General features: G+C 38.7%; 1 protein-coding gene across 3 annotated transcripts in view; it reads left to right on the forward strand.

Annotated features, from left to right (window-relative positions):
• Positions 1 to 23,413, forward strand: part of LOC131683813 (UTP--glucose-1-phosphate uridylyltransferase) — a 35,488-nt gene that overhangs the window by 3,957 nt on the left and 8,118 nt on the right. Inside the window, exon 1 of one of the 3 annotated variants that reach the window (XM_058966140.1) lies at positions 14,070 to 14,386. The exons of 1 other annotated variant lie outside the window; for it this stretch is intronic. In XM_058966140.1, coding sequence (XP_058822123.1) covers positions 14,357 to 14,386 — 30 coding nt within the window. In that variant the 5' untranslated portion in view covers positions 14,070 to 14,356. Of the gene's footprint in view, positions 1 to 14,069; positions 14,387 to 22,379; positions 22,845 to 23,413 lie in introns of those variants that run through there. One more of the 3 variants, XM_058966139.1, reaches the window with a different exon arrangement.

A 23,413-nucleotide genomic window follows, 5' to 3' on the forward strand; every position in this document is an offset into this window, starting at 1 on the left:
ATTTCTCCTCCAATAAATAAATTGCGGCCAAAGCTAAAGAATTCCGATGCAATACCGAAGCCAGTCCCTCCCGGTTTTGGTAATGTACAATCCAAACAGAACACCACTACTGGAAATAATAAAACTTCAACTTCCTCCGAGCCTCAACCGGAGATAGGTTTATTGAAATTTTCTGAAATTGTTGATTGCATTTTCAAAGCATTCAATATTTCTGAACCACTAAAATAGATACTTTCAGCGTTCCTCCCAACAATTAGAACAGTTTTAGAGCAGCTGATTGTTCAATGGCCCAGCCTTGCAGCGATTGTATCTTTCGATGGATAATTCGCTTCCTCCAGTGAAAGATCCCATCACTCTTTTACAGTGGAATTGCAGAAGTATCATACCTAAAATTGATTCCTTAAAAATTTTGCTGCATAATTTGAAATGCGATGCTTTTGCTTTATGTGAAACATGGCTTACCTCAAACATTAATTTCAACTTGAATGATTTCAACATTATTCGCCTAGACCGAGACACCCCGTATGGAGGAGTGCTTCTAGGAATTAAAAAGTGCTATTCTTTCTATAGAATTAACATCCCCTTGTTTGCGGGCATTGAGGCTGTAGCTGTCCAAACGAACATTAAAGGCAAAGACATGTCTATCGCTTCTATATATATACCTCCCAAAGCTCAAATTGGACAACGTCAGATTTTCGAGGTAGTGGAATCCATGGCTGCTCCGCGGCTAATACTGGGAGACTTCAACTCGCACGGAGTATTGTGGGGTTCCCTCTTCAATGATAATCGATCCTCTTTGATATACAATGTTTGTGACGAGCTCAATATGACGGTTTTAGATACAGGCGAAATAACACGCATCCCCAGACCACCCGCACGACCAAGTGCATTAGATCTATCTGTATGCTCGACATTACTTCGGTTAGATTGCACGTGGAAGGCTGTACCTGATCCTCACGGTAGCGATCATTTGCCAGTCGTTATTTCAATTAACAGTGAATTAGGCCTCACGAATTCAATCAATGTCCCTTATGACTTGACACGAAATATTGATTGGAAAAAATACCAATCTTTAGTTTCCACTTCTCTTGTTTCGACGGAAGAGCTACCACCTATCGAAGAATATGAATTTCTAGCGGATTTGATTATTGAAGCAGCAGAACAAACCCAAACGAAATGCAATCCTGGCATGACAATGAATAGCCGGCCTCCTAATCCCTGGTGGGACAAAGAGTGCTCGGATGCATATGAAGCTAAATAAGTTGCCTACAAAGAAATTATGAAACGGAAAGGGTGTACACGTGCGAACTTTGAAAATTATTCGATTTTGCAAAACAAATTTGACAGTCTCCGTCGTGCCAAAAAGTCTAGTTATTGGAGACGCTTCGTGGATGGCTTGTCAAGAGAAACATCAATGAGTACTCTTTGGAACACAGCCAGAAGAATGAGGAATTGAAACGTAACTAATGAAAGCAAAGATTTTTCTAATCACTGGATATTTAATTTTGCCAAGAAAGTTTGTCCAGATTCTGCTCCTGCGCAGAAAATCATTCGCGATGCTCCCACAAGTAACGATTCCATAGATTCGCCTTTGACAATGATGGAATTTTCAATTGCACTCCTCTCATGCAACAATAATGTTCCGGGTCCAGACAGAATTAAATTCAACTTGGTGAAGAATCTGCCTGACCTAACAAAAAGACGCTTGTTGAATTTATTCAATAAGCTTCTTGAGCAGAACATTGTCCCGCACGACTGGAGACAAGTGAGAGTTATCGCTATTCCAAAACCGGGAAAACCAGCCTCCGACCATAACTCGTATCGACCGATTGCAATGCTATCCTGCATCAGGAAATTGTTGGAAAAAAATATCCTACGACGACTCGACAATTGAGTTGAGGCGAACGGCTTGCTATCAGATACCCAGTTTGGTTTTCGGAGGGGAAAGGGAACAAATGATTGTCTGGCGCTACTTTCGTCAGAAATCCAACTAGCTTACGCAAAAAAAGAACAAATGGCGTCTGTGTTCTTAGACATAAAAGGAGCATTCGACTCTGTTTCCATTGATGTTCTCTCAGACAAACTACATCAATGTGGTCTTTCGCCAATATTAAATAATTTTTTATACAACTTATTGTCAGAAAAACACATGCATTTTTCATATGGCGATTTGGCAACATTCAGAATAAGTTACATGGGTCTCCCACAAGGTTCTTTTTTAAGCCCCCTTCTCTACAATTTTTACGTGAATGACATTGATAATTGTATTGTCAGCCTATGCACTCTAAGGCAACTTGCAGTTGCAGGCGTGGTTTCTGTTACAGGACCAAAAGCCATAAATTTACAACAACCACTGCAAGATAGTTTGGATAATTTATCAAGTTGGGCTTTGAAGCTAGGCATCGATTTCTCTACGGAGAAAACAGAGTTGATTGTTTTTTCAAGGAAGCGTGATCCAGCTCAGCTTCAGCATCAGTTGGTTGGTAGAACGATAGCCCAAGTCATGACCTTTAAATATCTCGGAATTTGGTTCGATTCTAAAGGTACATGGGGAGGCCATATTAGGTATCTGATAAAGAAGTGCCAACAAAGGATAAATTTTCTCCGAACAATAACCGGATCTTGGTGGGGTGCTCATCCAAGTGACGTGATAAGATTGTATCAAACAACGTTACTTTCAGTAATGGAATATGGGTGCTTCTGTTTCCGTTCAGCTGCAAACATTCACATTATTAAATTGGAACGAATACGTTCGTTGTTTACGAATCGCCTTAGGTTCCATGCAATCGACACATACGATGAGCCTTGAAGTACTAGCGGGAGTTCTTCCCTTAAAAGATCGATTCTGGGATCTCTCCTCTCGTTTACTTATACGATGTGAGGTTATGAATCCATTGGTAATTGAAAATTTTGAAAGACTTGTCGAGCTTCAATCCCAAACCAGATTCATGACAGTGTACTTCAATCACATGTCACAAGAAATAACGCCTTCTAGTTATGACATGTGTTAATACACTAGATACTCCCGATTCCACTTTGTTTTTCGACTCGTCCATGCAAGAGGAAATTCGTGGAATCCCGGATCACCTGCGCTCTCTGGAGATCCCTAAAATATTCATAATTAAATACCAACACATTGACAGCCATAAAATTTTCTACACTGATGGGTCACGAATCAATGAGGCCACTGGCTTCGGTATTTTCAACAATAACACCTCGATCTCTTTCAAGCTTGCAGAACCTGCCTCTGTTTACACAGCCGAACTAGCAGCAGTTCACTATAGTCTGGAAATCATTGATACTTTACTTCCGAGCCATTATTTCATCCTCACAGATAGCCTCAGCACAATTAAGGCACTACGCTCATTAAAGCTTGATAATCACGCTCCGTTCTTTTTGAAGAAGATACGAGAATACTTAACTAAATTAACAAATAAATCTTATCAAATTACCTTAGTGTGGATTCCCGCTCATTGCTCCATACCGGGTAATGAGAGAGCGGATAATTTAGCCAAAATAGGGGCACTGGACGGTGACATCTATGAAAGACGATTGTATGTCGTTTCCCGGAATACCATTTCCCGGAAAACCATTTCCCGGAAAACCATTTCCCGGAATGAACTATTTCCCGGAATATCATTTCCCGGAATGTCCCATTTCCCGGAATATCGTTTCCCGGAATGTACCATTTCCCGGAATACTATATCCCGGAATGTACCAATTCCCGGAATACCATTTCCCGGAAATTTGTTATTCCATTTGAAATCTGAAGTACTTTGAGAACATTTGCATTTAGAACTATGTTGCTACTCAAATATTTGTTTGGTTCCCTTCACAGCATGTCTTTGCTCGCTGATCATGTTATTGAATTAAAAAAAACTAATTCTCATGCATATGTAATTTTATTTGAAATCATTATCAATCAATCGAAGGTCCAGAAAATAGCTTATGCTAAAAGAAGGCGATATCAAAGAAAGTCGTAATTCAATTTAAAATAAATAGCATTTCAAAAAGATATTACGAAAATTTTAAAGAAGGCGAATCCATTTCATTGTATTTATTGTATTGGAATCAACAAAATTCTAAAATTATTTCCATATTCCATTTCCATTGATTTGCTATTGTTCTAAAGAAGGCTAATTCACATAGAGATTTTTAATACGAAGTGAAATTTAAAATAACTGAAGGCGTTTTCAATGCAATGTTACTGTAAACAAATATTAAGGAGTGGTTTGAAGTTAATTAAAAAAACGCGTTTAAAGTTTTTAGTACACTTGATGTTTACCTAAAAACGATAGGCCAGAATCGATAATATATACAATTAGGTATTCTGTTCGCCTTCCATTTTCTGTTATATCATTTTATTTCAATAGCAAAATTTTCAAATCTTAAAAATTCTACAGTGGTGTATTATGCTTTTCACCGAAGATTACCACGCGACGGAATCGATTCAAAATAGTAAAAGAGTTGAAAATATACCATTTTAACTGAATCCGCAAAATTTAAAAAAAATCAGTCAGGCATGTTAGTCAGGAATTAGACGGTCATGAAGTTATTCACCCCTTCACTACCTGCGGTGGGAAAATTGGAAAGTATTTGTTACTATTGGTACCCATTTAATTCATTGATATCCCATCCATGGGGTGCTTTTTATTCCCCACACGATTTTTTAAATCCTCCCAAGATTCTTTTTGGTTCAAAACATAAGCCGTCCGTAAGCTGTTCATATAATGATCAATTTAAATAAATTTTCCCAACATCGCGGAATCGAAAAGATTAAATCTTTAAATGACAGTTTTGCAATCTTATCGCTATCTTGCTTTTTTACCGAAATAAACACTCGATCAAAAAAAATTAAAAATACTTTCAAACAATTTTTCATGTTCTAAAGTAGGTAAAATCTCCTAGGACACAATTCGCTGCATAGCAGTTCTTCTAAAAATAAGTTTGGTCGGTGAAGTACGAGCTTTTTTATTTTCCGGGAAATGGTACTCCACGAAATGGTTTTTCCGGAAAATGATACATTCCGGGAAATAGTTTTCCGGGAAATGATACATTCCGGAAAATGGTTTTCCGGGAAATGGTACATTCCGGGAAGCGATATTCCGGGATATGGTACATTCCGGGAAATAGTTTTCCGGGAAATGGTATTCCGGGGAATGGTATTCCGGGAAATGACGTACAACCATGAAAGACCTATTGCCTTCAATGAATTTTATAGCGCTTCTCGTCAGAGGACGCTTAGGGTGGGTGCTCCTATAGTTGAGGTGTACCAATAGTTGCAGTTTACACGCCTAACTTAGGTACCAACCATCCACAAATATTTTTTTATCGATTCATCGCACTAAAATTATGCAACAATAAAACTGTTATCCTTGAAATTTGCTCAAATAGCTATTGAAAAAAATGATTTTCTTTGAATTTTGAGCTTCCTTGCACCTATAGTTGATAGAGTGTACCTATAGTTGCAAGTCCCATAAGAAATCAATGGGATTTGCAACAATAGGAACCGAAATTAGCGATTGCTCCACTATTGGCACATGTGTTCCTATAGTGGTACAAGCGGTTTTGAATACATAAATTGGTTATTAAACCATCTTTATATTTTTCCTATGAAGCAGGAATTGAAAGCTTTCGTTTAATATATTAACATTGCCCATAGGTCTGTTCATCGATTTTTTAGCAAAAGTTTTTCTTAAGTATGCGACTATTGGTACATCCACCCTACTAGTTGGCAAACATCATGGGACAATGGAGATCTGGGACGGTGGTTGCACTCAATTATCCCTAAAGTATCAACGAAGGCATGGTTCAAAGGGTTGGATGTAAGTCGAAACTTCATTCGTGTGATGTCTAGACTCATGTCCAACCATTATACGTTGAATGCGCATCTCCGCCGTATTGGGATCGCAAAAGATAATCAATGTGCTTGCGGAGAGGGTTACGAAGACATTGAACATGTTGTTTGGTCTTGCACTGACTATCGTGAAGCCAGATCCCAATTAATAGACTCCTTACGAGCCAGAAGAAAACCACCCTATGTTCCTGTTCGTGATATCGTCGCTTTACGAGATCTTACATACATGGGCCATATTTATCATTTCCTGAAAACAATAAATATTCAAATATAATTATCCCCACAATGTTTCTAGTTTTTTTTCCTTGCTACCCACAAACAATTTAGATTTCTCTGCAGTTGGGTAAGTTAGATAAAACGCTATAAATAAAGAAAAAAAAATAAACAAAGATTACAGAAAAAACTATCAATAGGTTTACAACATACGTCTCCCAACCTTTGAACGGAACGGATCGTTATATTTCACAGTGGTGTTCGGTGTGTAAATTTCAGTGATTCAAGGTCATCCTTTGTTGGTTCTGCTGGTGCCGGCAGTAAATCCAGTACATTGTTTTCGCTGGTGCGGAACAATCGACGTTGTTTGCAGATAAGTTTTGCTTTATTTTTTTTTCCTCGTTTGCTTTCTTTCCTTTTCCCTACTTTTACTCTACCTTGTAATCAAATAATAAGACACATTCCCGTTTATATAACGCTCTGCCCTCGTGCTTAAATGACCGAGGGCGAAATACCATCTGATGTAATCATGGAAGTCCCTGATCCCCCTAATACTCGCATTGCTCCCCGTATAAAGCAGTACCCAGAAGGTTCCTCTGGGCCATGGGTGGTATATTTTCGGACCGGAGAGAAACCGGTTAATATATTAAAACTTTCTCGAGATCTGACTGCTAATTACCCGGCCGTAACTCAGATAACACGTGTTCGGGCAAACAAGATACGTGTTCTAGTGAATGATCTCGGCCAGGCAAACGCGATTGCTTGCTGTGAGCGCTTTACGCGGGAATTTAAAGCGTACGTTCCTTGTGTGGCCTGTGAAATCGATGGGGTAGTGTCCGAACCGGGCCTGAAATGCGAAGAACTGTTGGAGCACGGGGTTGGCTGCTTTAAGGACCCCTCTCTTGAACAGATTAAGATCTTAGAATGCAAACAATTGTATACCGCAAACACCGAGGGAGGTAAGACTATCTACTCACTATCAGGCTCGCTTCGGGTGACATTCGCCGGGTCCTCTCTTCCCAACTACATCCTCCTTGACAGGGTTCGCCTACCAGTTCGCCTGTTTGTACCGCGGGTCATGAGCTGCAGCAATTGCAAGCAGTTGGGCCACACAGCCACATATTGTGGAAATAAGAAACGATGCGGCAAATACGAAGGAGAGCATGAGGATGACTCTTGTGACAAAGAAACTGAAAAGTGTATTTGCTGCGGGGCCCCTTCACATGCTCTTAAATCATGTCCTGCGTACAAGCAGCGCGGGGATAAAATTAAGCGCTCCCTTAAGGAACGCTCAAGGCGTTCTTATGCAGAAATGCTAAAGAATGCTTCGCCATCTGTCCTGTCCGAAAATCCCTATGCTGGTTTGGCTAACGTTGAGCAAGAATCTGACGACCCACGAGAGGGAACATCTTTGGTTAACCCAGGGGAATCCAGGAAGAGGAGAAATCCAGCCTCCCCTACATTGCCTCGTAAGGGTGCCAAGGTGTCGTCCACTCAGAGTGCGCCATCTACAACCAATAAATCCAACGGAAGTGATACACAAAAGCCGAAGCAATTTGCTCCAGGACTTGGAAATATTAATTCTAACAAGGAGTACCCACCACTTCCAGGGACATCCAAAACCCCAAGTGTCCCCTTTTTTCAAACAGATACTCAGTCCAGTAGCGGACTAATGAAATTTTCTGACATAGTGGACTTAATTTTCACAGCTTTCAATGTTACTGATCCTCTTAAAAGCCTTCTGATACGCTTTCTCCCTATAGTGCAAACATTTTTGAAGCAGTTGACTACTAAATGGCCCCTCCTTGCAGCGATCGTATCCTTCGATGGCTAAGTCATCGAACGAGGTCACCGATTCGATCACTGTTCTACAGTGGAACAGCAGAAGTATCCTCCCGAAAATCGATTCCTTTAAATTTTTACTAAATAGTTTAAAATGTGATGCTTTCGCATTATGTGAAACTTGGTTAACTTCCGATATAAATCTCAACTTCCACGACTTTAATATAATTCGTCTGGATCGAGAAAACCCCTATGGAGGAGTACTTTTGGGGATCAAAAAGTGCTATTCTTTCAACCGAATAAACCTCCCTTCGACACCAGGTATTGAAATTGTCGCTTGTCAAGTTTTAATCAAAGGTAAAGACCTTTGCATTGCTTCCATCTACATTCCTCCTAGAGCCTCGGTAGGGCACCGAACGCTTTGTAATATCACGGAATCCTTACCGGCACCGCGGCTAGTTCTGGGAGACTTTAACTCGCACGGTACGGTATGGGGCTGTCTTCATGATGATAATAGATCAACATTAATCCAAGATCTTTGCGATAATTTCAACATGACCATCTTAAACACGGGAGAAATGACGCGAATTCCTACACCACCAGCACGCGCAAGCGCGTTGGATTTGTCGCTTTGCTCTACATCGCTACAGTTAGATTGCATTTGGAAGTTGATCCCTGATCCCCACGGTAGCGATCATTTGCCTATCGTGATTTCAATTGCTAACGGTTCAAGACCATCGGAAACAATCAATGTCTCATATGACCTCACACGGAACATTGATTGGAAGAGTTACGCGATCGCGATATCCGTTAAAATCGAATCCACTCAAGAACTTCCTCCGGAGGAAGAGTACAGGTTTTTGGCTGGCTTGATTCTCGACAGTGCGAATCAAGCTCAGACTAAACCAGTACCCAGCGCGAATACCCATGGACGTTCTCCCACCCTGTGGTGGGATAAAGAGTGCTCAGAGCTGTACGCGGAAAAGTCCACTGCATATAAGGCCTTCCGGGAAGACGGGTTACCCGCTAGCTATCAACAGTACGCGTCGTTAGAAAGGCGAATGAAGAGTCTAATGAAAGCCAAAAAACGCAGTTATTGGCGCCGGTTCGTCGACGGGTTAACGAGAGAAACAGCGATGAGCACTCTTTGGGGTACGGCTCGACGTATGCGTAACCGTAATAGTACCAACGAGAACGTGGAATATTCAAACCGTTGGATATTCGCTTTCGCCAAGAAGATCTGTCCGGACTCTGTCCCGGTACAGAAAACGTACCGCGCCGCGTCTCCTCACGATACCGCGAACGAAACACCGTTTTCGATGGTGGAGTTCTCACTTGCTCTCTTATCGTGCAACAATAACGCCCCAGGGTTAGACAGAATCAAATTCAACTTGCTGAAGAATCTGCCTGACACTGCAAAAAGGCGCTTGTTGAATTTATTTAACAAGTTTCTTGAGGGTAACATTGTCCCTTATGAATGGAGGCAAGTGAAGGTCATCGCCATCCAAAAACCAGGAAAACCAGCCTCCGACCACAACTCGTATCGGCCGATTGCAATGCTGTCCTGTATTCGGAAGTTATTCGAGAAAATGATCTTGTTTCGTCTCGACAATTGGGTCGAAGCAAATGGCTTACTGTCAGATACACAATTTGGCTTCCGCAAAGGCAAAGGGACGAACGATTGCCTTGCGTTGCTTTCTACAGAAATCCAAATGGCCTATGCTAACAAAGAGCAGATGGCATCAGTCTTCTTGGATATTAAGGGGGCTTTTGACTCAGTTTCTATCAACATTCTGTCAGAGAAGCTGCACCAGCATGGTCTTTCGCCAATTTTAAATAACTTTTTGCTAAACCTGTTGTCTGAAAAGCACATGCACTTTTCGCATGGAGATTTAACAACATCGCGATTTAGCTACATGGGTCTTCCCCAGGGCTCATGTCTAAGTCCCCTGCTCTACAATTTCTACGTGAATGACATTGACGATTGTCTTGCCAATTCATGCACGCTAAGGCAACTTGCAGACGACGGGGTGGTCTCTGTTACAGGGCCCAAAGCTGCCGACTTGCAAGGACCATTACAAAATACCTTGGACAATTTGTCTGCTTGGGCTCTTCAGCTGGGTATTGAGTTCTCCACGGAGAAAACTGAGTTGGTTGTTTTTTCTAGGAAGCGTGAGCCGGCGCAACTCCAGCTTTTATTAATGGGTGCAACGATCAACCAGGTTTTCACATTTAAATATCTCGGGGTCTGGTTCGACTCTAAAGGTACCTGGGGATGTCACATTAGGTATCTGAAACAGAAATGCCAACAAAGGATCAATTTTCTTCGAACAATAACTGGAACATGGTGGGGTGCTCACCCAGGAGACCTGATCAGGTTGTACCAAACAACGATATTGTCGGTGATGGAGTACGGGTGTTTCTGTTTCCGCTCCGCTGCGAACATACACTTCATCAAACTGGAGAGAATCCAGTATCGTTGCTTGCGCATTGCCTTGGGTTGCATGCACTCGACCCATACGATGAGTCTCGAAGTGCTGGCGGGCGTTCTTCCGCTAAAAAATCGATTTTGGGAACTCTCATATCGATTGCTCATCCGATGCGACATTCTGAACCCGTTGGTAATTCAAAATTTCGAGAGGCTCGTCGAGCTTAATTCTCAAACCCGTTTTATGTCCTTGTACTTCGACTACATGGCACAGAGCATCAATCCTTCTTCATATACTCCCAACCGTGTTCGTTTCCTAGATACTTCTGATTCTACTGTATTCTTCGACACATCCATGAAGGAAGAGATTCGTGGAATCCCGGACCATATACGCCCGCAGGTGATCCCCAATATATTTTATAATAAATTCCGAGAAGTCGACTGTGACAAAATGTTCTACACTGACGGATCAAATCTCGATGGGTCCACTGGCTTCGGTATCTTCAACAATACTATCACCGCTTCATTCAAGCTCAATGATCCCGCTTCAGTTTACGTCGCAGAGTTAGCTGCAATTCAGTACACCCTTGGGATCATCGACACTCTGCCCACAGATCACTACTTCATCGTTTCGGACAGCCTCAGCTCTATCGAGGCTCTTCGTGCGGTGAAGCCTAAAAAGCAACTCCCGTATTTTCTGGGGATGATACAGGAGTCCTTGTGTACGTTATCTGAAAAATCTTATCAGATTACCTTTGTTTGGGTCCCCTCTCATTGTTCTATCCCGGGCAATGAAAAGGCCGACTTATTAGCAAAGGCGGGCGCATTAAATGGTGACATATACGAAAGACCAATCTGCTTCAACGAATTTTTTAGTATTTGTCGACAGAGGACGCTCAACAGTTGGCAAACCTCGTGGAGCAACGGGGAACTTGGACGATGGCTACATTCGATTATCCCAAAGGTATCAACGAAGCCTTGGTTCGGGGGGATGGATGTGGGTCGGGATTTTATTCGCGTAATGTCCCGACTTATGTCCAATCACTACACCATGGATGCGCATTTGCGGCGTATTGGGCTTGCGGAGAGTAGTCTGTGCGCTTGTGACGAGGGCTATCACGACATCGAACACGTTGTCTGGGTATGCGCCGGGTATTGTGACGCCAGGTCTCAGTTAAAGGAATCCCTTCGGGCCCGAGGTAGACCACCCAATGTACCAGTCCGAGATATGCTGGCAACTCGTGATTTCTCCTATATGTCCCTTATTTATACCTTCATAAAAACGATAAATATCCCAAATTAGCCCCTCTCTTTTATTTCTCGTTTTTAGAGTTTCCTCCTGCCTTGTGGAACCGATCAGCTCTAGAGTGCCACTATGTAACCGCCGTCGCCCTTACCACTACGCCTGCATAGAAGGAAACTGAAGCGAGATCGACTCGAGGTCCGATGACTTTTGAAGGATTCCCCGCGGGTCCGAAGAATACCATCCGCCAATCCGGTACTCGACGACTTACTAGACTGAGGCGCAAATTTATTTCGCTGATCCCCCCCCCCCCCCCCCCCCCCCTTCGAGCGAAAGTTGCAAGTTTTGCTCTTCTTTCCCTGTCCCTCCCCTGTCCTTGATACAACTGCTGCTACACTGATGCGGAAATAAGCCACCCTCTGAATATCTTGACCAAGCATAAGTTTTAGTTAAAAAATTCAAATTAGTATTCTGTATTCCTAGTTTTAAGATAGCTATAATTTTTACTCTTTATTGAAACTCTTGTCCTCCATTTTGTAAATAGAATTGAATCCCTAGTTTTAAAATTTCTGTGAAACTTCTCATAAATATTTGTTCCCCCTTTTGTGTACTAAACTATATTGTTAGTTTTAAGATAACCGTAAAATATTTCGTAAAATACTATTACTCCCTCTCTTGTATATCAAAGTGAATCCCTTGTCTTAAATTTTTTCATAAAAAGATCTTTTGGCCCTCTCTTGTATATTGAATCTTATTTCTAGTCTTAAGATAGCTGTAAACTTTTTTTTCCTTTGTAAAAAAAAATATTTCAACATTGTAACCTCCTAGTTTTAAGATATCCAAAATGTAAAAACATAAGCATTTGGCACCGTCAAGCTAACGCATTTGTGCCTATCAAATAAACGAAATGAATAAAAAAAAAATAGGTTTACAATGAAATTCAAGAAAATAGAGTTTAAATAAAAATATTCAAAATGATGATTATCCTCAGTGTTAGCATTAGAAAGTGAATTTTTATTATAACGTGATAGTGTTAAGAACTTTTGTAACATGTTATGTAAAAAAAACTCCGGCGTAAAAAAGCTTTTGCAAATGCCGTGTCAATAAACGTTTTTTATGAAAAAAATATATCCATTTTATCTAAAATTCGGGCTACTTTAAGCCAAGCATTACTTAAGTCTATATCGCAAACTTTACTCTTATTTTGGGATTCGATTCTAATTCAAAGCAGATTTTTATAAGCGTACTAGTTTGACTGTTTTAAAAAATAACAGTAATCGATAATTTGCAAGTTGAGTAGTGTAATTGCAATGGCGCAAACATGAAGAGCGTTTTTTCTCGGCTTGTTGTTTTTCATTGTAGGACTTATTGATTCTCCAAAAACAAGGTTATTGGATGCGTGGTACGCAGTTCTTGAACATACCTTTTAATTTTTACGAGCACGACATTCATTTGCATTCACACATAAATAACGAGCATAATCCATAACAAAAAATAAAGAAGTTAAAATGACTGAAAAAAAAACTTTTTGGCATAATGTAGCTCCTCCCCCCCTGTGGGCGCGACTTTACGCCAATTTTTAGTCTTTTATGTCTCATATTCAATCTTAATTTTCCAAAAGTTCTTTTCACTGACTTTTGAATTACTTCTGCCATATGTAAAACATCAAACAGTTTCAATATCGAAGTTGCGTGATCGTACTTATTGAGAGTAATGTACAAAACGTTCTATTTTGGCGTAAAGTAACCCCCGATGATGGTATAAACCTAATTCTTTCTCTTTGTTTCCAAGCAACTGTTTTTATTTTATTATTAAAAATAGTATGACAAAGCAAAAGTTTCATTACAACAAATTAATTTTCTTTGAAATAAAAAGCGGTTGAGTTTAATACCTGAAGCCCAGCCAGCGAGAGGGAGCTTCTATCATCTGTTAAAAATGTTTTGGTATACATCTAATCCTAAACAATGGCTTAAGAGCTAAGAACTATAAGTTCCATTTGACAAGTTTATTGTACATTCCTGAGTGAAGAATATGTGATGTTTTGTGCTACCATAGAAAAATTAAGAACAATATGAGTAACGTTCTGCTTGAGCTACTTTGTTCTGATTTTTCATCTTATATGCAGAGGTCACCATTTCAGTCCCTAAACTTAAATTTCTCGAATTCCCGAAATTATTTGAGAGACTTTTGTCATGTGTAATTAGAACACAGGCTAACTTCTACATCAGGGACCTCATTTCGGAATTGATGAGGTTATTTTTACTGTACGAAATAAGTCACGGTGATAAGCTTAGGGGAGCGTGAGATGCTTGTTCGCCTTATCGGGCATTTTTTACATCATACACTTGAAATTTCTTTTTACTATGCACCCAGTAGAGATTTCCTCTCTCGGTGACGCTTCAAAACTGACACCAACACATTCTACAATCATCGCGAGCAGTTGTTAGTCCGGCACATCAAAACAATAATTATACATACTATTAGTATATACTTTCTGCATACAGCTCTGGAGTGTCCTATCAAACTACCCAGTCAGTTTCATAGATTCGTTAGCTCCATTTCACCTTTTGCCACTGACCAAAGCGCCCAGATTTTGACTGCGACACTTGAGTTTTCAGTTTCCCACAGAGTTGCATTTTTTAAACTGTTGTGAATCGCGCATCAATTGTAAATACCGCGTGTTTCGGATTTGCGCGTTTTTTAAGTGTTTAGTGATCTTGCGACCAACTGTTGATCTAGCATCTTAACTACGCGGTGTTTATTTTTGTTTGACACGTTGTGATATCTGTCGTGAAACGACGAGCCAACTCATAGAGGAACGTCCGTCGATAAGATGACCGGAGCGATTGATATGTTGCTGAGCGTAAGTTTTGATTGTAATTACTAATTAGTGGTGGATTAGGGGCACGAGTTCGCGTGCTCAAAGCAATATTCGTCGAACAAAACCTTGCGCCGACAACTGCATGACATAGCGGTACGTCAATCTCTCGATGAGGGTAAATGAAAGTCACCATGAGATTAGTTGTCGTTTAAATATAGTGTTGAATTGTAAAGTTGATTTAGTTGCAAAGATAAGACTCGTACAATCCCATACATTTTTTTAAAACTAGGCGGAAACACCCGAGCAAATCGATGGCACGTTTATGGTAATAAATCCCACTCATGTTTGTTTTGGAAATTATCTGTCGCTGGCTGATTAGGTAGTAGTTTCTTTACGAATTGAAGTCTGTTTTTTAATGTTAGTCACTAATGTTTTTATCCAGTGATAATTTGTGACATTTCTGGATTATGTCGCGAGGTAAAAATAAAATACATAAAATGCTCTAGAAAAGAAAAACTCGGGAAAATATTATCACTTAGGCAAAATAAATGCATATCCGCACAATTAGTAGAGATTTTACCGATTGTTTCCAATTAATGAACAGACAAGACGTTAAATTAGAACACATCCAGAAATGCAATTTATAGGTAGTAGTTGTTAGCGATAGGAGAATGTTTTATATTTGGTGACCATTTGTACCGCGAGTACTGATTTAATCATTTTCTAAAAAGTAATGAACGTGATCCTAAATATTTTTTTAACTCAATAGAATAGTTTGGTTCATCTACTATATCCGGCAGAAAAATTTGAAAATCCATTTGTGCATTTTTCAATTTATTATGATACGCACTGGTGGCGCCATTATCGTACATGCTGTCATCGTAATTTTATTTTTCGCTTTAAGTGGCAGTTGCCAGTACAACATTTTCGTTGTCAATGTTAATGATAGAAGCAGATGGTTGATCTTTATGCCTAGTAAATGGATTGACGTTTGTAGATAATTGGGAGTTATTTCCACTGGTTGACTTAAATTTTAGAAGCATAGTTTCCTGCAGTAATATTCAGCAGCAAATCTGGATAAGGTCGTGGAAAAGTATATAATAGAAGAAAAAATAATGAATTAGCGACGAAGCATGCATTCTTCATTCACCTATTCGATGAACGAATGATCGGTTGATACTCTCTGCGAAAATATTGTTTTTTGTGATTTCGAATTATTGTATTGGGGGTGAGATGCCTTTAACGATTAAAGTTCTGCCAATTGGTGATTCGCCGCTAAACTCAACTTGGTTATACTCAGGTCAGCTCATGAACCGCCAAAGTGATGCAGTTTGTTTTTACACCCGTATAGGAGTCGTAGCTTCACATAAAATCTTAATTTTATCCATGGAAAAACATTTCTGGTGCCCAGATGTGAATGAAATAAGTTAGAAATTTAGTTTTATTTTCAATTATTTGGAGTTTTAACCATTAAAAACCATTTGGCTTATACATTTATTAGAAATGTAATCGTGGTATTATGGTGATTATAAAAACACGTTTTATAAATAAAATTTCAACTGGAAGTCGAAACCCAATTAATACCAATGTTAAACTCCCTGATATTTTGGTATTTGATCGGTTCATTACCCCTCTAGATACCAAGGCCGGGGTTTTTATTTTCGTCTGGTGCAACACTTATTTTTAGTTTATTGCCCATTGGACTTCGTTGGGAGACAGAACTACAGGAGACTGTCGATTTCTGTCCCTTGCCCAGCTAAGGGGGTCTCCTCATTAATGTGCATAAAAAGGTGTTTTTTAGGATTTTTTAAACATGAAAACAAATTTCCTTTTCAATTCTTCATATAGAAATGTAATTAAACCGCTCCTAACATCGGCGTATTAATTGAGGACTTGAGGGCCGAGTCTCATATACCACTCGACTCAGTTCGACGATATCGGAAAATGTCTATGTGTATGTGTGTTTGTGGCAAATAATGTCACCTATGTTTTTCAGAGATGACAACCGATTTGCACAAACGCATGGGTTGCAGAGTGCGGTCATACGGAAAATTCCCATATAAGCCGGTACCACCATGATGTCCAAATAATACATTTTAAAATGTATGCAACATTATTTGGATTGGCTGGTCCAGATCACTAATGACCAATCGAAGTAGCTTTGACCAAATTGGCTACCTATGACGGTTCTTGCCAAGTCCCTAAGTTAATGTGACATCAATTTCAAGGTGAATTCTTGACTGATTTTTACAAACTTGATTTCAAATGAAAGATGTGACACTTCTATTGACTGCTCTATGATTTTATTAGATCTGAATTTTGGTTCCTGAGTTATAGGCTGGTTAGAACGGTCACACGGGAATTTCCCATATAAACTGATTCAATCAATACTTTAAAAGTTAAAAATCAATTGAAATGGACATCAAATTACTTCGATTCGCAAACCTAGATCATTGATGGCCCATTGCAGATTCTTTCATGTTGTTGTCCGCTATCGACAATTTCGGAAGTCCTGGGTTTTGGGTATATTCCAAAATTAAAGTCGAATCGGTTATTCGGTGATGACTAAACCGCTTTTTACCATCCAATTATCAAATGGAAGGTATAAAATATGGATGGTTGCACCGTCCATCAACACTTCTCTCCCCAACTCCCCCTCCTCCGTCATTGTCTTGTTAACTACATTGGCCACCATAGACGGTTCCTGGAAGTGCCCCGGAAAAGTGGCCACCTATGAAAATTAAGAAACTCACATCTGTTTATCGGCAGCGTTTCGGATCGGTTGTATGGTTTCGGAAATATAGACTATACCATCCGGTGTCATGAAATTCCCATAAAAGCCGAAACTATTTTTTTTTCAAACTTTAGAAATCGAATTCATATTCTTGATGCCAAGTATTGTTAAAATGCATGAAACGTTGTGATTTTATCTTTTCCGAAAAAAAATATTTTTAAAATCGACTTTTTAAGAATATTACCGCGGCTGTTACGAGAAAAATTTGCAAAGATTTTGTTTTGCTTTTGGATCATTTGGGCATAAAGTTTCCTTCTTAAAGGTAGTGCGAACAGTACCTCTTCTTCCACCAGAAGATCATGATGGCCAAACTAAGTTTCAAACTCCCGTTTGCTGGTTTTATTGGTAGTTTTCAACATAAATTTTGTACTTTTAAGCTTGGTTGGCCTCCATATCAGGCAAGTTGATCAAAAATTTGAGTATGCTTAAGGGGTTACATACCTATTTGGCAGAAAATATTGTGGAAAGTTTGTTTTTTTTTTCTAAAGTATATATCAATGAATTTATTACAACATACATACAACATAACCGACTGTCGGTTGTCACTCGGGTGATTCGTAGTTATACTGCCTAAGCTCGACCCTCATTAACAGAAGACAAAGATTAAGCCCGTACGAAGCCTGTTCTAATGACCCTGTCACTTCTAGTTTTCCGATCTGTTTACTTCACATCCTTGCTCTCACTTGAGTACGATGGCTCTAATTTTCATAACTTTCCCTACCCAGTAATCTAACTAATTGAATGTTGTTAAAATGTATTACAACATAGTTATTATTTTTTATAGTAAATTTTTCAGTGAAAAAAAACGAGCACAAGTTTAAAAAAATAACGGAAATTGGTGGAGGTATGGTCTTTTTCCCGAAACTTTCTATTCAAGAGGCTTACGGTGATCACGATAGAAGTCCAGTAGATCAACTAAAATCCTAAAACTCAAGAAATTCCATTAGTATACCAGTATTCCTCGTATCTTAACGATTAGTTGAATAAACAATATTTTTCCCGCATACTGGAACGTTTTTCCCAAAAAAATCGACGTTTTGGGCACTAAGAATTGTAATAAAAAATTCTTACCTGCAAAATGAATATTTAAACTTAAAAATGGAATCGTAAGGCGCGAGAATTACGAGAAAATGAAAAAAAAATTGAAGAAGACCAGCTGAGTAGTTTTTTGGCAATCACGATCATGGAAAAGTCAAGGTGGTGGTTCGTGATCATGGAAAAGTCAAGGTGGTAAATGTTTTTTGCTTTGATGGCATTGTCAGGGAACACGTATCCGCAGGTTGATGCCAATCGAGCTGATATTTCTTTAGACTGACCAAACTAATTTATTTATTTGTTACTATGTTTTAATTGCCGCAAGGTTCTACTGTATCGATTTTGTTGGCTATTTTCGACAAATTTGAGACTAAGAGAAACGAAAGCAATGAAATTGAAAGGCGGATAGGTATTCTAGAGCGAATCAGTTATAAACTTAGAACGGAAAACTAGAACTAGGCAGGCTCATATGGGCATGATCGAAAGGAAATGTGAAGAATTCTTTGCCTTCTGCAGAGTAGGAGTTGGGCGTTGCACCCAAGTCTACCGCATGGTCTATGGTAGAACATAACTCATCATCATGTTTTACCGCCGACGCCGGCAAAAAATTCTTCACAAATCCTCGCCTAGAACGACCATGCGATCATTCTTCTCCCTTTCTGCTAGCATCAAGCCGTGACGTATGCATTCAAGTTTATAACTGATTCGCTCTAGAATACCTATCCGCCTTTCAATTTCATTGCTTTCGTTTCTCTTAGTCTCAAATTTGCCGAAAATAGCCAACAAAATCGATACAGTAGAACCTTGCGGCAATTAAAACATAGTAACATATAAACTAGTTGGTAAAAAAAAAGTAGATAAAAATTCGATTTCTGCTAGCTGAGCTGTGTCATTAATTGCTATCAGCCATCCGTGTGTGCGGAACGAAAAAATCAATAAGTAGTTCAATCACAATAGGATCGGTGCGACACCGATAGCTTGGTGTCGATTGAATATACATATACATATACATATACACATACCCAAGAAAATTTTTTGAAAGAAGTTGATGTTGTGTAAACTGAGTGACGAGTTACCAAATGATTCAATGATGTGTAGTCCACCAAATCGACATCTTTTGACAACTGCTTTTACGATAAATATACATGCAATGAAACAGGTTTGAAAACTTCAATTTTACCTTTAGTTTTCAAGAAAATGATCCTTTTTTATTTTTTTCTGTATTCCCAGGATCTCATTTCATATTTATTTCCCGAGTCCCGGGAAGCTGAAAACCGTCGGGAAATGGAAGCTCTATAAAAAACGTGGTAATATGAGAGAAAGTTTGTTAGTATTGGGCAATTTTTGCGTGACAATTTATGAATAGTCCACAATACCACTTTTAAACTCATTGTTTATGATTCATTTTATATTGTCAACAACACTCCCGACAGCCGGCATTTTCGATGAAACAAACTCTCGGTAAATGGTTACACAGAGTTTAAACGCCTTCACATCTAGAACATTTACGTGTCCTACAGTCAAACTATTCAAACTTTTTATGTACGAAAATATATTCTTAGTCACATCACTTGCTTGAGGCGAATCCTGACTAACAACCCACCCACTACCCAATCCGTGGTACTTATGGGAGTGTCACTGAGTCGGGGCCTTCCGTTAAGTAAGTACCACATCAACACTTCCTTTCTCGTATCCCACGTTGCGGTAAAGATGGTCGTGGCCCGCAATTCTCGCTTGGACAGGATCACAGGATCAATTGTTATTCCCAAACAATGCTCCTCCAGTAGTGTGGGTGGAAATGAGAGTCATCAGTCTACAATCGAAGTACTTACACAACGCAACGCAATCGTGATCACGGGAAATGTTATTTTTTTGGAAAACAACATTTCGAGATAATCGAGTTTAAAGTTACCGCTGCTCTGAGATCGCAACTAACAACGAATTTACAAATCTACAAACGATTTTATTTTTATTGATAACAATATACATCGCTATATTTAAATTGCATCAAATTCGTTTTATGGAAGTAGCGTCAATCCAGCATCAGTTTAGTCCTGTACTAACTTAGTGACGGAATCTGATGAGACGAAGTCGAAACGCAAACTCCAAAAAAAAGGTTTTGTACTTTTCACGCGCACGGTTTTAACCCTTTCATGCTCAATTTTTTTAGGTTTTCAAATCTATTTTTTTTTTGAAGACGATGGCATCAAGAAACACGAAAAGCTTTTTTTCATAAAGATAGGTGCTTCCCTTGCAGTGCTAGAAGCTGCTTAATTTTTACCTTTCAATGCTCAATACAATTTTCCTAAAATATTTACAGTAGTCTAATTACGTGGAAAACGTATCCAAAGACAGTCTGAATTGATAAGTTTTATCAGTTTTCAATACCAAAACGAAGTTATATGAAAAATTCATTTTCTGTCGTCAACGTTAACTGTCTCTGGAAGCACTGCTCCATCGGAATTCAATCAGTCTAATTGCAATAACTTCAGTTCTAGAGCTTATCTTAGTAATTGTTAATGCTCAAATCAAAGGTAATAGTCACATTTATAAGCCTTAATTGTTTTTGTGAACTAGTCTCGCCTCAATGAAAAGTTATAGCTGTTTAAAACATTGTTGTCCACAAACAACAAGGATATGAAGGGGTTAAACAATTTTCTTCGTTATGGAAAAACAAATAGTGTTTAGCTAAATTTTCTCAACTAATAAGAAATATAGCATAAAAAATAGATGTATTAAAATTGTTATGTTGGTTGTTAGTTATTTCCAAAAGAAAACATTATCGCCATGCTCCCAATTAGCTCTGGCACGTTTTTGCATATCAAATCTGCATTAAAAAAATCACTTTTTGTTCCCAAAAAGGCACCTTCTAGTCAATCATGTACAAATTCATCATGCACAGTAAGATATGTGAACATTTTGATGGTCCAAAATATGTTTTGAGATCGGTCCAAAATATGTTTGCAGCAATGGCTCAAAGGGAAAACGATAGTCCACAATATGCTTTGTCTACGCTCAAAAATAAAGTTGGGTGGTTCTAAATAAGACAAATGCGCCTTCGTGATTCTTCATTTTTCCCAAGTATTTACGCTTATTAGACTCTGTGGAACACTACATGTCCAAAAAAGATAATGCCGTACATATCAGCCAATTGAATGATCCAGATTAAGTAGCCAAAACGTATTTTTAGATGTTTCTCTCATGACTTCCTAAAGCGGACCAAAATATACCTGTTACCCTACATCCCTATATTTTGTGCAATATAGCTTAAGAGATACCAAAAAGTAGTTCTGATTTTTTTCTATCTTGAAACAGATTGATCAGAATTGTTAAGCTTGCTGTCTTGACTAGGGTGCGGTTCATTACGAATCAAAAAGTGTTAAGTGTTCCTGAACAATAATAAAATATGGGCTTACACTGCGAAACATCCAAACTTATATTTTATGTATTCTACACACATAATATGCATATGCACAAAAATGCTAAAATTATTAATTGTATTAATCACATATGCATCTGATGTGAAATCTGCTATGAAGCAAATTTTTATGTGGCAAGCTTTTATAATTTTGATGTGCGCCCCATGAATTTCAATAGTTTTCACATGATATTTATGTGTGATAGATTATTTTTATGTGCTTTACCAATTGCAAAAAATCATATTGAAATCAATAGATTCAATATAGCGAATTTTATCAGTGTACACTATAGGATTCCTTTAAACGAGAGAAATGAAAAAAAACTGCGACTGCTATCGTAACCAAACGACTAGATAACGCTTGATGAACTGTTGCATTGAATGATTAATGATGATACTATAAAAGCACAAAAGATTCATAAATCCAGAAGTAGATTGTAATACTGATTAGGCGTACCCTGTAGCTCTGTCAATGCCCATTCGACATTTCATCATGCAAATGAAATTGTTACTTTTATTTTGAAATTTTAAGTTGGTCATGGAATTTTTTAGCAAGTCATATTATTCTGCTGATAGAATGTGTGAGTAACCACTTCATCCGTATGCGTGTTTAAGCCAATGAAACTCATAGTACACCGAAATTGTACCGCGCACTTCTATTGTAACGCATTGGAGCTCACTGGAACCTCACACTGGGCTCATTCTAAAGTTGTTGGCGAAGAAAAACATCTATCTATAAAATATGTAAGTGGTCAAGATTATTGGCTCAGTGTTGTTCAAGAATTCGTTGAGCGCATATTATTCGTCTAGGCGAAAGAAAAGAAAGGCGCGGACTAACGTGCGCTCGTGTGTTTGTTTTAGTTATTATTTGGTTGTATTAAGTCATCTGTTGTGCTTCATTGGCTGCCAATAGCGCGTTTAACTGTTTCCCTCGTGCTATCATTGTTTTCGTTTATGAGGTTTCGCATAATTACTGGAAACACCATTTATGTATGATTTAGTGATTCACTAATTCGAACAGCGTAGTGTCGAACAGCAGTGTAGTGCTACTAACATCGAACAGAACGAGCATGAAATCGGTGTTGAGTGGCGTAGAATCGAATGCTAGGTCTGAAAAGAAGTGATTAGTTATTCGAACAAGTATGTTTGGACTCCAGAGCACGTGCATAGTTCTCGATTCTATCGCAGACAGTAGTTCGGATGGTGATGATACACAATTCAAGATGATCAATCAACATGTTGGTGAGGGTCAAGTTAGTATTTGTTTTGTAACAATAACACAACTCAGTTCCACTTATCTAGGGTAGATGAACCAGTAATGAATGGTAGAACTAAGCTACATCACACCGTAAAATCGCAATTTCAAACAATTGTTTATCATTTTACTAAAAATAATCGTTTGGTGCATTTGTATGGTATCTTCAATAATTCGAAGAATAAATTGACTTCTTTTACGTGAAAAATTTTTTTTAGTTGCTGCGGCATTGTTTCTATAAATATGATATTTAGCTTTATCGTACCGCCTCCCATCAACCAGGGAATATATAAGTTTGCTTTCAAATACTCCATATTAACAATTGGTTTCCCCCAAATTCAAACATGAAACCCATTCAAAGCCAACGTAGCTAGATGATTCTATAATGTAAAACGTTCCTAGAATTCCTGTAATCGCTTGCTGGATCATAAAAATGTAGTAAATTCCAATTTGCGGTACTTTTACAGTTACAATTGTCAAAATAATTAGAGATAATTGGCATAATCCGAAATTTTGTTAAAAGATTGGTCTTATTATCACTTGCTAAAATATTTGAAAACAGGACCT

This window comes from Topomyia yanbarensis, chromosome 2 (genome assembly GCF_030247195.1).
Source record: "Topomyia yanbarensis strain Yona2022 chromosome 2, ASM3024719v1, whole genome shotgun sequence".
NCBI lineage: Eukaryota > Metazoa > Arthropoda > Insecta > Diptera > Culicidae > Topomyia > Topomyia yanbarensis.